This window comes from Haliotis rufescens, unplaced genomic scaffold, assembly GCF_023055435.1.
Source record: "Haliotis rufescens isolate VD_foot unplaced genomic scaffold, xgHalRufe1.0.p SCAF_3, whole genome shotgun sequence".
Classification (NCBI taxonomy): domain Eukaryota; kingdom Metazoa; phylum Mollusca; class Gastropoda; order Lepetellida; family Haliotidae; genus Haliotis; species Haliotis rufescens.
Window position 1 is genome coordinate 18,589,480 of NW_025964001.1, and position 16,467 is coordinate 18,605,946.

The 16,467-nt window shown below is 37.9% G+C and overlaps 1 protein-coding gene across 6 annotated transcripts in view; it reads left to right on the top strand.

The window, feature by feature from the left end:
• Nucleotides 1-16,467, top strand: part of LOC124137030 (kinesin-like protein KIF26B) — a 324,882-nt gene that overhangs the window by 247,751 nt on the left and 60,664 nt on the right. For all 6 annotated transcript variants that reach the window (XM_048403869.1, XM_046503131.2, XM_046503128.2 and 3 more), the window contains one exon: nucleotides 400-565. In XM_048403869.1, coding sequence (XP_048259826.1) covers nucleotides 400-565 — 166 coding nt within the window. The remainder of the gene's footprint in view (nucleotides 1-399; nucleotides 566-16,467) is intronic.

Here is a 16,467-nt window from a genome sequence, read left to right on the forward strand (position 1 = left end):
GTCTGAATAAGAAGCACTTCTTGATAATATATTATGTTCGGTTACCAGAAGACTTGTATGAAGAGAACTCATTCTGAAGTATTAAGAAGCATTTAGAAACTGTAGTATAAATGACTCCAGGATGCGGTGATTTTATCTTCATCTTGTGTTTCTATGTGACATTTCAGTTCAGTTATGAGAACCTATATCAAGACTATGTAGTTAAAGATACTTGTAATGGTAATGAAATGTCACATAGGATGAATAAGTGAGTTGAAATTCAGAAATTGATCTTGCTGATGGCCATTGATGTTTAGATTATCACTGGCAAACCAATTCTTCCTTAACCAGGTTATGTAATTATGAATCTCGTACACATTTATCATCAGAGTTTGACCATAGCCTTGTCTTCTCCTCCAGAGCTGCTCAGAAACTAAGCCGGAAAAAGAAGCGGCACCAGCCTCCGGATCCAGAACCCCCACCCTTCCCAACCAGTTTCTGTGATGTCATCCGTCTATCTCCGCCACCCGCGCCGCCATGTCTGCTCCGCGGAATCAGCCGACTTACGAACCCAGGCATGGGGAAGGTACGTCACTCTCCTTCGATTCACCTGTTGTTTCTCTTCTGGAAAGTGTCACTGTATTAACATGCACATTGATGCTACTTGATAGGTGGACTGTCATAGGATGCAGGATGCAATGATACCTTTGGGGTACTTTGAAAGATACAAGCATTTTGATGGGTACCTGAAAGGATATCTAGAAAAATACATGACATTTGATAAATTAAGTACCTCAACATTTACAACTGATAGTGGGTACCTCAACATTTACAACTGATAGTGGGTACCCCAAAATATGCAACTCATAGTGGGTACCTCAAAATTTACAGCTCATAGTGGGTACCTAAAAAAATACAACTTATAGTGGGTACCTCAAAATATACAACTCATAGAGGGTACCTCAAAATATACAGCTCATATTGGGTACCTCAAAATTTACAGCTCATAGTGGGTACCTCAAAATTTACAGCTCATAGTGGGTACCTAAAAAAATACAACTTATAGTGGGTACCTCAAAATATACAACTCATAGAGGGTACCTCAAAATATACAGCTCATATTGGGTACCTCAAAATATACAGCTCATAGTGGGTACCTCAAAATATACAGCTCATATGGGGTACCTCAAAATATACAACTCATGGAGGGTACCTTAATATATACCTATTAAAATTTAGCATCATTATGGGTACCTGGAAGGGCACCTGTATGATAACGGGTACCTGGTAGGATACTGGCATCAGGCTGGGTACCAGAAAGTATGTGTACTTACACAAATACATTTCACCCTTAGTACATTGTATTATGTCTGTCTATCTTTAAAGACTGTTCCAATTTGGGCATATCCTGAGTGGGTTCCTGTGTGTAGAAGGTAAAACTTCATAATGTATGAGAAAAAAAGTAATGAGTCAGCACAATTAGCTAACACATCAAATTTGATCTTTAAATATCAACACCATTTAATCCATTATTTGATTACTTCCGAAGGCCATCAAATGTATATTGTATATACCGCAAGGGCTCAACAACCATTATCTTGTCTAATAATTCAGTCTGCTATTAAGGTTTATAAGCAGCATGATTTCTTTATTATGTTTTGAAATGTCTCAATTAATCTTGGTTTAATGAAGGAAGGAAACTAGACTAAGCATTTGAGCTCTCTGGGCTTTTTACTAATGAATATTAATGGGTAGGCTAATCAATTACACTTTTGTGGGAGGAATGGTAGAACATGTGACCTTAGCCACAAACTTGAATTATGACACTGGATGGTGTCATGAAATGTATAGTATGATTGAATTTTATTGAAGAGATAGAATTGAGATTATTGGTCATTGTTGACAAACTCATAGATACTGATTTCATGAACAGATTTCTATCATATCGTTATTTGTGAAATGTATCATATTACAGTTTGTAGTGTGAGAAATATATGTACATCCTTGGAGGGCAGCTAGTATTTTAATCTGTGGACCCCTTACTTTTTTATGTCATTACATTTAACTGAATTTTAATACAAATTTGAAAACTTGTTTTGCTTGCTGCAAACATTCCTTTTTGGCCAAAATTACCAAAATCACTACTTAAAGAACCCTTGCCTCCATTTAGATTAACATTTAGTCCCAGAAATAAAGTTATCTTTTATATATCTATTATACATATTTGCCAAGTCATTCTAGACTTGAGTAAGATTCATTTTTTAGTATAATGCTCAATTCAGATCTTAGATGCAATCTAGACTTGCCAAGTCATTCTAGACTTGAGTTAGATTCATTTTTTAGTTTATTCTCTAGGGTCTGGGAGACAGACCAGCCTCCATACTGCAAAACAGAATATTGTTGAGATACAGACAATTCAACAATAATGCTCAATTCAGATCTTAGATGCAATCTAGACTTGCCAAGTCATTCTAGACTTGAGTTAGATTCATTTTTTAGTTTATTCTCTAGGGTCTGAGAGACAGACCAGCCTCCATACTGCAAAACAGAATATTGTTGAGAGACACCTTCTGAAAGAAGTAGATTAACTAATAAGGGCATAAAGTATACACACTATACACGAAACGAACATACTTTGCATGTTGTCTTTATCATCACCAGATGAAATTCTTCAATGTGCACGGGTTAGTGGTGAACAATATGATGGAAATATGCCAGCCCTTATTGATTGCACAACCAAAACTAATGTGGCGTGAAATTATAAACAAATTGTTAGAAACTACAAGGGATTATTTGTTGACGCAGGTGATCTCAATGAACAATGTTAATCTCAAGTTGAATTATGGGAGGAGGAACTCTGAGATTGGTGATGGAATTTTGAACTGTAATTATCTGATACTACTGATTCAGGAATTCAGTAATTAGCAACAAGTTATTTGGAAAGTCATTTCAGTAATTTGCACATTTTGAAAAAAATATGATCAGATTTTCTTGGTGTAATTATGTGAATTTAGATTATATGGGGTAAAGGATGGTAATAACGAGATTGGTGGCTTTGCAACAGGTTTTGCCCAAAATACACACAACAATTGAAGTGATTAGGATGGTAGAGACATAGCTCCACAAAATTATCTCGGGTGTTCTGTGAGTGAGTGAGTGAATACATGTCAATGCCATTCAAGCAAGATCCTAGCAATATAACGACTACTAGCAACCCCAAAATGGGCTTTACATGGTGTACCCACATGAGAAATTATTGTGGGTGATCTTTGCGTGAATCGTCACGATATGGCTGAAATATTGCCGATTTGACGTAAAGCATTAACTCACTCACTCTTTGAGTGAATGTGTGAGTATTTCTTTTGCCGCACTTCGATGTGCTCCAATATTAGCACTGCTAATGATATCCAACAATGCACGTCATGCATGTTGTACCAAAATATAACCAAATGGTGAATGGGTCGGTTCTGGGTGGGTGAGAGAGTGGGTGGTTGAGTGAGTGATTGAACCAATCAAAAGGCATCAAATGTTTTACAATGAAGAGAATCTAACCAATGTCTTCAATGTAACCAACCCTGACAACAAGATTTTCCCTCAATTCCTCATATATTTTCCCTACAAAATTATTTAGGAGTAAAACATCCAAAATGATATGGTTCATAAGAGCCTTACAGTTTCAAGAAGCTGTGGCACTTTCTGCTACTGAATGTACAATACATGGATGAAAGTACCGGAAACGGGCGACATGTTTGTGCCCTCCGTCACATGAAAGAAGCTGTGTCATGTGCTAATGAAGGGTGATGCATATCTTATCTGAATTATGTACAGTTTGCTCATATTGGGGATAATTTCCCCACTAATGGTGCAATTAAGGTTCAGCACCCTCAAATATAAAAACTGGAATTTATAGCCAAGCACTCCTCCCATGGAAACCAGCAATGGTAATTACCCTATATGTAACATTATGTGATTTAAGGAGACACATAAAAATATCCCTTTGAACTTTCAATTTACATGCATTTGGGAATTGATTGACAAGTAGAATTGGCAAACCATGCTTTCTCCATTGGTGTCCTACCCTCCCCCTCTCACTGACTTCCCACCCCATCTCTCTGTGGCAGCAGCCACCCACACACTCTTTCTGCCACCCACTCCACTCCACTGGCAATGTCATCTTAACTTGTCCCTTTTCTTTGTCATGTTGACATGTAGTAGTAATTAGAAGACATGTACAAGCCCTAAAGGTCACCATTGTATATGACTAACTCATGTTCAGGGCTGGTCATGGTTATGGTCCAATCCAAATAATGAATTACATTCAAATTTGTACTTGTGATGAGTAGCCATAAGTATACTGCACCATGGCTGAGATATATATGCATTGAATTAAGTCAAAACCACAGACGATGAAAATACCAAAGTCCAGCTAGCCAGGTACAGAACTAAGAAAAATTAGATAAGTGAAATATATTTTGTAACAGAAGATTCTACAAACTATATGTTTTCTAAGGAGCCACGTCCAATACTGCAACTTGCATCCACTCACAAGGAACATGACCGAAATTGTGAAACCCCTCCCAACTGGAAGGACCCCAAATCCTTGATTATTTCTCCCCTCCCTCCCAATTCATGACTATGTCTTCCCCCTCAAATCCTTGAATATCTCCGAACCCCAATCCTTGGTTTACCCCCCCTAATTCATGTCTATCTCTCCCCCACCTCAACCCCCTGAGGATCACTCTCCATCACCTTCTCCTCCCCCACTTTCCCCCTTCCTGCCTTGCCCCTCAAAGAACACAGGGGGATTATAGGACCGAGACTACAAGCTGTCTTCAGACCCCACAGCTGCCTAGGTCATTATGTAATCTTTAAACTTGGTATAAATGTCTCCCCTTAGTTTCCCACATGCTCCATGCTTCTGGTCTTTGACGGAGATTTTTTCACAAACTTAATGGACGTGCATATCCGGTCGTCTTTGTTGAAATGCTCATTATGATGTTGTTACAAGGTTGAGGACCTAGGCAACATAACTAAGGGTCCTCTTGAAGAATTTTGAGATAAAAAACCCTGTATATTTTTACTTTGAATCCAGGGATATCGTTGCACATTTGGAAATGGTCAGAGGAATCATGTATGAAGTATTAGGTTCAGTGCAGCAACTCGTTATGAAGACGGTCTGGATTCTCAAATCAACAGTAATCTGATCTTGTTTCACATTTTTCTGAAATTTCTTTTTAATCATATTTTCATTTTCCTCTCTGTGTAATTTGAGAACTGAAATGGGAAGTATTAATGAAACGCTTCAAACATCCATCTTGTGGTTTTAGTATAAAGAAATCTTCCAAGCATTAATTCAATTCAACAACAACTTTTTCTTTCACAATTTGTCAAATATCTTTCCATCATCTCTTCATTTATTCTTAATGGGACTTTTTAGGCCTGCTAAACGTAAAATATTAATGAAACATGGCTATTTGTCCACTAGGTGTGTGTGATAATTGTGTTCAAGGCATCAGTTAGGAAGATCACATCACCATAAACATAATATGTCCGGTGAAAGCGACTCTCCTCCCAAGAACCATCACCTGTTTTGCTTGTTGCCATTTCCCCTGAAGGTCCGAGTTAAGACATGGAAAAGACCAATTAAGCATTTGTTACAAATCATCTCCTGACAGTCACCAGTCTTTTAAGATGTCCAGAGAAAAATCTGCAACAGTTTTTGCACCTACGACATAATGAATGCACTTGGTTATTAGCAAAAACTGAGAAGCAATTATAGAGTGGTTGCTAAAAAGTCACCACCAGTACGTATTTTACCCTGCTGGGTTTGAGGACCACTTGGAAGAGAGATACTACATCCTTCAGCTGATTTGTGAGACGTGCACCCCTCACCAAGATTGCCTGTAACTAGTTTGATGGGTTGAAAGCCATTTCTTGCTATCAGTCATGGCTGACTGCTGGATTGGGGCTTTCTCTGTTAGGACAATTTCCATCCTACTTCAGTTTACAGCTGCTAATTTATGTGCCCATTTCCCGGGGACTGTTTCCACTTGAGGGCGCTTTTGCTGTTATGTCCAGTCCATGCCAAGATAACCGGTCATAACGCTTCTGCCAGGCCAACCTTCCGTAATCCCCAATCAGTGATTCCAAGAGAATTGTAATTACGAGCGTGCTTTTATTGCAAGCCATAGTCAACTCACAGGCTCCTAAACACTACAGGGAAAGAAAATTAACACTAAAACTATTCAGCATAAATTCAATAGATTTGTGAGAAATTTCCAAACCGATCATCATTTCCGACACTTCAAACGGCTTCCTCTGAAAACAGCTATTCAACAGTTTTGTTGTCCTCAAATTGTATAATGCAAGATTAGGTTTCCTAAACATAATTCCAAGCTGTTATTTTATCATCAAATTATAATTATTGCTTCATTCTGTATAATAGCCTTAATGAGGGATAACTTTGAAAAAATAGCTGTTAAGCTGCCTGGCAAATGCTTTCACATCAGCCATCTTGATGACTAGCTTGTCCAACTATCAACATGGTGTCTGTGATTTTTTAGCAGAGAGTAAGACTAAAAGATTTCAATGAGAAATGATTAGCTCAAAGGTCAGAATTTGTCAACTGTAATGATTTTTTTTGTTTTGGAGGTGATGAGAGGCCATTGAATAGCATAATATTTTCATCATCGCTTCTCAAGGCATGGGATGACTCATGAACACAAAACAAAAACTTTCTTAGCAAAACTGCTATAAATCGCAAAGCATATTTTGCAAACAGAATAAGGAAATTGCAATACATTTTCAACACAGGATGATTCATCTGCATCCAGGAATAATGTCTTGTATCAAGTACAAATTCAATACTTTTAACCCATACAAATCGTTGTCAAACATATAAATACAACGACCGAGAAGAAATATTGTAATCACAGGCACTGAAAGCAATTTCACCATTAGACTTGTGATGGTGTTTTTTTTCTGTTGAAGACAAAATTGTAGTACAACACATAAATAATGTGCATTTTGATGAAGAGTCTCCTCCAGATTGTTTGGATAACAAAATCACTGTGATTAAATGTTTTTTTCATGCTATGCATTATGTACATATGGTGTGATATTTAATGTTCACATTTAATTAAAAAAAACAGTTGTAGATGTCTATTGACTATGTTACAAAGTACATGCTTGACTTTTGAATATTTATAAAATACTTTCCAAATAATATTAAAAACTACTAAGTGCTTCTGTTTAACACTAACTTAAATAAATGGGATTAAAGTACCAGTTGCAATTCAGATGCTGAAAAAGTATATGTTAAGGCATTGTTCATGCACGACTTTTGCAAATTCCATTTTCAGTTCGAAGAAGTAAATACTAGTTATCTTGGACAGTAATGACTATTTAAAGAGACTTCCGTGGAGGGCATTTCATTTGGACTGCTTTCTGATTGGCTGGAATGCCAGTCATGTGATGTAATGACTGAGTACGCCAGCTGCACTCAGAACCCATGATTATTTAAACAGCTCAATTTCAAATCAAATTAAGGAATACATGCTCTCCGTGACTAAAGGAGTATGGTTATTATGAAATTGACAGTTATTAATTGCAAGACGTGTCATATATGTTTCATATTTTATCCAGACTGGTTTCATACTAAACTGTGACCATTATTGGGAAAGTTAAGTTTGGAGGACAATGATTTGGTCGACTACAAACCAAGAATATCATTACGTGTTCATATTTATAAAGGTTAAATAATAAATAGGATAGGGCAACCACACATTGTACATGTGTATGTATAGGTCTGTGTGTAAATGTTATTATCCGGGGTAGAATAGGTCTTCAGCAACCCATGCTTGCTGTACAAAGAGACTATGTTTGTCGTAAGAGGCGACTAACGGGATGTGGTGGTCAGGCTCGCTGACTTGGTTGATGCATGTCATCATATCTCAATTGTGTGGATCGATGCTCATGATGTTAATCACTGGATTTTCTGGTCTAGACTTGATTATTTACAGACCACTGTCATAAAGCTCGAATATTGCTGAGTGCAACATTTAAGAACAAACAAAAAACTGTATGGAGAACCGAATACCAGTTCTCCTAGATGACAAGCAAACACACTTACCACTGGGCTACCTGAGGTGTTCCTGACAAAGTCTTTTGTTACAGGATATGACCACCATGACACTGTTCATTTTCTACAGCTGACCTGAAGTCAGACAGAGCTGCCAGGTATTCTTGAGCCTTAAAAAATTGTTTTCAAGCTGTTAATTGCCTTCTTTCAACTTTCCCCAGATGGTGTTAGGTGTGTTTGAAATTTACATATTTTTTAACTTAATAGTTTGCATGTTAATGGTGTTTGGCAGAGTTGGCTAAACAAGGAGATGGAAGATGTGAGTGGAAGGTAATAGTGATGTGTTCCTGGTGAGAGACAGCAGAATGATATTGATGAGGTCGCTGTAGTGTGCGAAACACTAACAAGGGGGGTCGTCATCAAAGAATAGTGATATAATTGAAGTTAAGCTGGGCAGGCAGCACCCTCTCTATAGTGCTACATTGAGGAACAGACCCAAATTCTTGTTTTAAAATATTTCACTTTTCCAGCTGCTTATTAGGTGAAGTAAACCGATATGGATAGGCTGTGGTACTGGTTTGGATTGGATGATGGTTCAGAGGAGATGGGTTGAGGTGGAGTTTTTGAGTGTGGGTGAATTTGGATGGTCTTGAGCTGGGTGGATGGTTTGACGGTTTGTTATTGTTTGGGTGGCAGGTAGGAGTGGAGGGATGGGTGTGTGTATAATGACACTATGTTTGGGTAGCAGGTGTGGGTGGAGGGGTGTAATGAGATGGGGATGCAGTTCAGGCCATTGGCAGTTTTGATTCTTGAGATGGATTGGTTCTTTGGTAGATGATGAGTGGTGATGTTTTCAAAAGTGATGGCAGTCTTGGGCTGGGCTGGATGTGGGATGGTACCAAGAAGTGCCAAAAGTCAACAATGGCCTTTTCTGTTGTGTGCTGCGAAGTTTGGCCGAAACGTTTTGAACTCGCGATATTTTCTTTTTGAGGTAAATAAACTACTGAAAGTTTTGATATTGAGCAAGCTGAGGATTTATGCATGTCATATGTAAGTTAAATTTTACATAAAGGCTTCTTGATAAATAGATATGGCGAGTTTCATTTTGGGGTGTCGTTATGCTACTCGCCTGTTGAACTGGTTTGACAGTAACATTGAGAGCTTTGATTGGAAGGAAATAAGTTTGTGGTCAGGGTAGAGAGCGTTTTACTATGGATAGCTCTTTCCCGTGGCACCAAGTCCATTTCAATTGTCTAATTTATTAATTGGCTTGGAATCACCAATGCAAAAAAACTCATTTAAGGGTGTTTTAGTTTTTTTGTCCCATAAAATCAACGACTACTTCAACGATTAACCGCAACTCTCATCCTTATCAAGCAAATCTTGCCTTAATTGGGCAAGAAATAATGGTTAATGGAACAAGGATAAGACCAAAGGACTACTTGGGATGATTCCAACAACAGCCACTCTGATGATCAGCATAATTACCAAATTAATCCTAATTGGCACCATATCTACATCTTTAACCCAACAGTGGCTCCAGAATAATGGAGATCCTATATTTAAGCAATTATGGCCATTAGGATATAGATACATTGATGCAACATAATCATTGCATGTCTGTACAGAAAATTGAAGCAAAGAGCCCTCAAGATCAAATATTCATGTAATGTCGTCCATGCCCAATTACCTTACCAGTCTATAGACAAAGTTGGTTGACAAAGGGATTCAAAGCGAAACACTGATACAAGATGATGGTGAAACTGGCAGCAATAACCTTTTAGAAGTTTACATCTAAGAAGAGCTGATGCCAGAAGGACTAGCCGATTCCATCTTTCTGGCACTGAAGTCCCTATAAGCACCAACAGTTCCCCCTGGGCGATACAGCTTTGGTCATCGGGGTCCAGCAGAGCCAGTTCCAACCCTGATGAGACATAATTGGTAGTCTGGGTCTGAAGGTCCACTGCTGTCGTGCCCCAGGATGCTGCCAGTGTTTTCATGTCAAAACTAATAATTTCATGAGAACAAAAACTAGTCCTCTTAACAGGCTTGTTGAGCTGTGTAGACATTGATGCTAAATCTAGAGGTTCCGTTACATACACCTTCCTGGAAAAACACCGCAGAGTGGCTAGATTCAATAAGCTTGGTCTGAAACATTTCCTCGGGCAAAGAAGCCTTGTCCAGTAAATCGCCAGTCCCTTTCCTTCAAAGTGCCACTGCAAAAAGCACTCACCTATTTCAGCCGAATGATTATTCAAAATTGCTCCAATTTACATCAAAGACTTTTACGGAATGTTGTTACTGTGAATAAGATAAACTGCACTTGTATTAATAGGATTTTTCTCTATGATTATTACATTTATATATGTTGCACTGTATTATCTAGGTTTGTAGGTCAAACCTCTGCTAGTGTGAAAATTGGAATAAGAACATGCCCAGGGGTTATTGAAACAAAGACATGTGGTCGATTTGTAATGGATTGGGCAGGCCCACTGATCCAATGAAAGTAATGCAGCTGAAGCAGCATCGTGACCAAAATATGTTTACATGTTATATTTGTTTTCTTTATTGCAAAAATTAATATGTTATTAGATAAAGGATATATATATTGGCATTGAGTATGGATAAAATATCACACACATGGGAAAAAATTATTTCTTTCACTTACGATAAAGCAGAATTATGAAATGGAAATGAAAAAATCACAATTTTTGTACCAATTTTTTTCAATTCTTTTGATCATGTCAAAATTAAAGTGTCTGATAATTTTCACACCAATATTTCAACATTTCCATAACTTTATAATTTGGTTTTTCTATTTGGCCCAAATGGGCACTTAACATACCTCATCCTTTTTAACTATGCACAATCATGGAAAAGATTCTAACGATATCAAAGTTACAATGCTTTAAATCATTTCACAGTATGATCTGTGATTTGTTTGATACAAGCTATAGGCAGAGCTACAGTTTGACGTGTCATGCACAGGTAAGCCTATCGCACCTGATACAGGTGAGATAGCGAGCATCCTGTTAAGCTATGCTAAGGTGTGTCCCTCGAGACCTGTACATTGCATGCGGTGCTCAGTTCATGACATGCACTACAAACAATATTCAATAAGTCAGCATTGCATGACATATTGATAAGCTGTGAGAATTAACTCCATCAAACAACCCAGATTAATTAATGACTGGGACATAAACTTAATTATCTATTTGTCCGTAGTGGAATGTCAGATTATGTCTGCAGTGATAAAGTGGACAAATCATGCTAAACATTGATGATGATGATGATGATGATTTTTCTGGTGGAATGGTCCGATTATGTCTGGAGTGGAAAAGGGGACAAATCACACTCAACAAATGATGATAATCATTATCATGATTATCATGATGGTGATGACATTGATTATGTATTTGTCTATGTTAGAATGGTCAGATTATGGATTAAAAGTGACTTGCATACATGAATAATCACTTCCAAAACTATTCACAAACTTAAATCAAAAACTGTTAAACACATCTTTGCTAACTGGACAGTCAGTAATTGTTCTCCTGAGTGTATGAGACTGATCTACTTGTACATCTCTTGCAAATATTCAAACCGTGAATTCTAATTCACAATTTGTAATGGAAAACCATATTGTTTGTAGTCTTTTATTCCCATTTGGGCCCAAAAAACGGCCTAATTCGTCATCTTAAGAAGTATGTTGTGGATGGCTCTCGTGGGTACACAAACAATAATGTTGAACTTCCTCTTTGAACACACACCATTGTTCCATCAGGCAAAAATGATAGATGTGAGCATACTGTTGAGAGCAAATGAATGGAGAAGTCATCAGGTTCCTTGAGAACTCAATGAGTTCTGTAACACCATTTCGGTGGTAGGATTGACTGAGTAACACAGACTTGTTGTCTTGAGTAATTTATATTATTTTGGTTGAAATGTGACTCAGGTTTGCTATGACACTTTCATCAGTCTTTGGAGCTTTCAGTATCACCAAAGCCCCTTAATTAACATCAGCAAAAGGCACTTTTGGAATGCAAGAGTCATGAAAAGATTATCATGAAAGCCCTTGCGACTTCTTCGTCCAGAATAAGGAACTCTGGGAGAGCAATGAGTTCTGAAGAGAGCCACATTCACTGGGCTCAATGTCTAAGGGCATGGAATAGCAGCCCTTGGGGACAATTAATTTGTCAGAAACAATTCTAAGATAGGCCTGATTTGTTTTGTGAGTTCATTGAAGCAGTCCTCCAAGGCTAAAACAGTTACCAAACCATTCTTGAACCATTCTCGACTTGTGATCTGTTTAGTATGCGTGGTCTGGGGCCAATTTGCCTCTTCCAGTTTTAAGTTGACAATTATCATGTGATTATGTTCATTTGTCCCCCCCGGCCATTTCAGGAAAAGAACATTTGTAGGGATTACTGAGTCTTGGCGACAGCAGTGAAATTGAAATTTCATGTGATGTTTAAATCATTAAAGATTTTACTTTCAGATCACAGCAGGAAGCTCATGTAAATATGACTGAAGCTAACATATGATGAGATATTAAAGTAGTGTTATTCTAAGTACACCCTCAGAGCAGATATTTTCCTTTATGTTAAAAGGTTGATGCCTCAGACAATCCTTGATATCATTTCTGAGTGATGTATTTTCGACAGCATTCAAATATAATCTTTGTAGCAGCCATCGATAAGGGCCTGAGCATTGTTCCACAGATCGGATTTAATGTAAATCTGTTTAAGTACGGACATATTGGCAGCTATAACTTAAGATCCCTTTAATGAAAAAAAAATGTACCTTGTTCTAAAAATGATCTTAAAAAAATATCTATTGTCAACCTGTTTTAAAGTATTTAGCTGTGTGATCCCTTTTCAGAACTCTGAACCTTGCTCCACAAAGGGAGCTTAACGCTACAACCACTATAGGTCTGTTTAATGGCCTCTATGATCCCTTACATAACACTCCTCAACCTTGTTATGTTTGTTTGAAAGTATTGAAGTTGTGACATTCATATAGCTGTAAGATACCTCTTCAGAGCACTCAACCTCGTTCCAAAAAGGAAAATTAATGCAACATCTATTTTAAGTCTGTTTGAGAGTATTGAAGTTATGACATTCATATAGCTCTTAGATATCTCTCCAGAATACACAACCTTATGTTCCGAAACGGAATCTTAATGCTCCAACTATTTTAAGTTTCTTTGAAAATACCGGAATAAAAGTCATAGCTCTTACAACCCACTGTATTTCCGCAGAGCAACGTTAACACTGTGACTATGGTTAGTCAGTGTTTTATGTTTGTAAAACCTTTCTTAATGGCCCAGACAGTTGTAGAGTCAGATGTGTGATGTTGTTCTCTGTCAGCCAAGAAGAGCAGTAATTGGATCCTTTACACATACATGGGATATAAACAATATGTTTTATTTCAGTTGTAAGATTTGATGGCAGCAGTGTATTGACATTGTGCCTAATACTTGATGACTACTAACCATGGTGGATGCGGGGCACATTGAACACTAAAGACTGTATTATGGTACTGATGTTTATTATTAAGACAGTGTGTGACACATTTTTTGTTTGTCTTGCCAGCCAGGCTAGCCAGATAAAAGTTTACTAGCCAATTTCAGATGTATGTAGCCAGGTTTTTTACCCTAGCAAATAATAAGAAATTTTTGGTAGCATTTTTTGTAGCAGATGAAAAAATTATTTTAAACAAGGTTAGAACAGGTTAGAAGTGCAGTCTGAATCAATATCAACAGGTTTGTGACACGTAAATAACACGAGATACAATTGTTTTTGTATAACTCACCAGATTGAAAAAAGCTAGCCAGACTTTAGTAGACTTTATCTTCACTAGCCAGATAGAAATGAAAGTAGCCATGGACAACTGTGCAGGCGTTTATTTCACACAATGTGTACTGTTTACTACCATGTGGGATTTGGCTATTCTGTTGTCCTTGGTGTGGTATCTTTAAACTGGGATTTAGGTGATCACTGTGGTTTATTGAAGGTTCGCTAGGGCAGAAGTATAATGTCAACAGTTAAGTGTCCATAAACCTAGGATTTTAATGTCTATAAACCTTGGATTAAGGCAACTACAAAACCTGGGATTTGGTTGAAGTGTCTCAGTGTTGTACTGACTACTGATGTGGGATTTAGGTGAATCGATGCATATCTACAAGATCTGGGATTTCTGTGATACAAGGTTTAAATGAAGGTCCCTACAGTGCCACGTCGGGGGGTTAGGTGAAGGATTTATGCTCTGTATTGTCTGGGACTTACATGAATCAATGTATATCTACAAGATCTGTGATTTGTGATTTGTGATTTGTGATCTGTGATTGTGATCACTATAGGTTATAGACTGAAGTGTAGATGATGTTCCCTATTGTGTGCTATGATTTAGATGAAGGATTTTTATTCTGTATTGTGTGGGATTTGGGTGAAGTGACGCCAGTAGCGTTTTTGGATTTAAGGGAATTGATTTCTCGAGTCCAGCATCAACAAAGCTGGGACTAGTATCTTCAACCCGGGAATGGGGTTAAGTGTTGTGTATGGTGTAGCCCCTGTCAGCAGCGTCTACTGTAAAGTGATCATCGACACCTTCTGTAGTATGGGGATCATCAGCAACGTCTGTTCAAACCACAAAGAAGCAACTAGACGATGAAATCTCATTCCCGATCAAAATGGTCAATCTGGTTGAGCAAGGTGGTCATTAATCGCAGATTACACCATACAACCTAGCCATGCAGGTTGTCCTGTTCAGGTGGCTGGTCAGGGATAAAGCTGGGGCTGGACACTATTCCCCTTACAAGATGGGCTGTCACTCCCATCCCCCTAGCCAGAGACTCTGATGAATAGTTGTGAGGTTTAACAGTTGCCCAGTAATAGCATTGTCAGTACCACTGATGGCTGAATTCGGTCCTCTGTCAGAGGGTTCCCAATCATCAAAACAGTTTTCTTTCCTAGCAGTGAAGTTGAAAATTAGATTTTCCCCTAGCCTGGCTCTCGAGGTTGAATGTAAATAGATTCCACGCGAAACATGATTTAGCCACGACGCTGTATTGAGAAACAGAGAATAACGGAGGACTCCGTGTACAATGCGATTGCAGTGCATTAAAGAGATTAGGCTCTCAAACTCTGTATTAATGTACGCCCGACCACCGACCATGGGCTCATGCCATCCTCACGATGGTTTGATTGCTTCCATAATGTATTGAAAGTAAGAACCAGTTGCTGCATGTCAGGCTGGTGATGGAATGCACGCTTTTAAACGGATTATTTTCTAATTGTCCAGTTTGCTATTACAGAATAAAAGATGACACAGTTTGTTATTAGATTGAAATTACCTTATTGTTGGTCTGTAATAGGGTGATGTGTTCATGGATGAAGTACTGTTCTTTACCATGTCTCAGTCTTTAACATGAAAGGATCATAAAAGTATCACATTCTGTGCTAGTTTGTTCAAGAGGAAACCGAGCATTTATGAAAGTTTGGGGCAATTTGATGTGGCTTTGTTTCATTTAGATTAGACAAAAGTTTCGCACAAAATGAGCATATTGTTGGATCATCTTCATTTTGATAGTGCCGTGATCATACAAATGATCAACATCAGATGGGATGTAGGCCAGGGCCTTTGGTTAGAGCAACTCCATTGGAGTTGTGACTGCAGCACTACTGCAGCATTATTTGACTGGTGTGGCATTCCGCTACAGAACAGCTCAATGAGTACAATACATTTATGAAAATAGTTGTAAGGATAAGCCAATTATATTACTGATTACAGCATTCCTAGTGGAAAATATGTCAGCTTTCAGTATGTTTTATGTTTTTACATTTTGTGTTATATCCTTGTTATAATTAAGACATTTTCAGTGTTGAAATTAAGACTCAAAGTCAAAGTTCTCTGCCATTGATCTTATTTAAGAATCAAAAATGTAAAATCACCCCGATTAATATTCTTTTCCTTGAACAGTAATATCCCCAGAACCCTCATAATTTCCAACTCTCCTTTTTTTAAGACCAAAGCTGTACTCCTTAATGAGAATAGTTTCACATACAGTGTAAGATTTTATCCTCAAGGCAAGACACTATTTTACCAGATGACTATCGTGAAAGAGCTAATGATACACATACGAAAAAGTAAATGTTTGGCATACCGTTATGACAAGTGAAATTAAGGTTATAACCCCCAGACAGGGGTGCTTAACCAGTTTCGGGAGATGATTCACCTAAAATACTCATTTGTATAACAAGAAAACAGCAGTTTACTATGTCGACCCATCACAACTTGGCAGATAGTAATTTCCTAACAAGTGTTTTTCATATGTAGGATGACTATCATGTCATCTGTTGTAGGTAGTATGTTTGAAATGGAACAGTTCTCAGCTGAGACTAATTTTC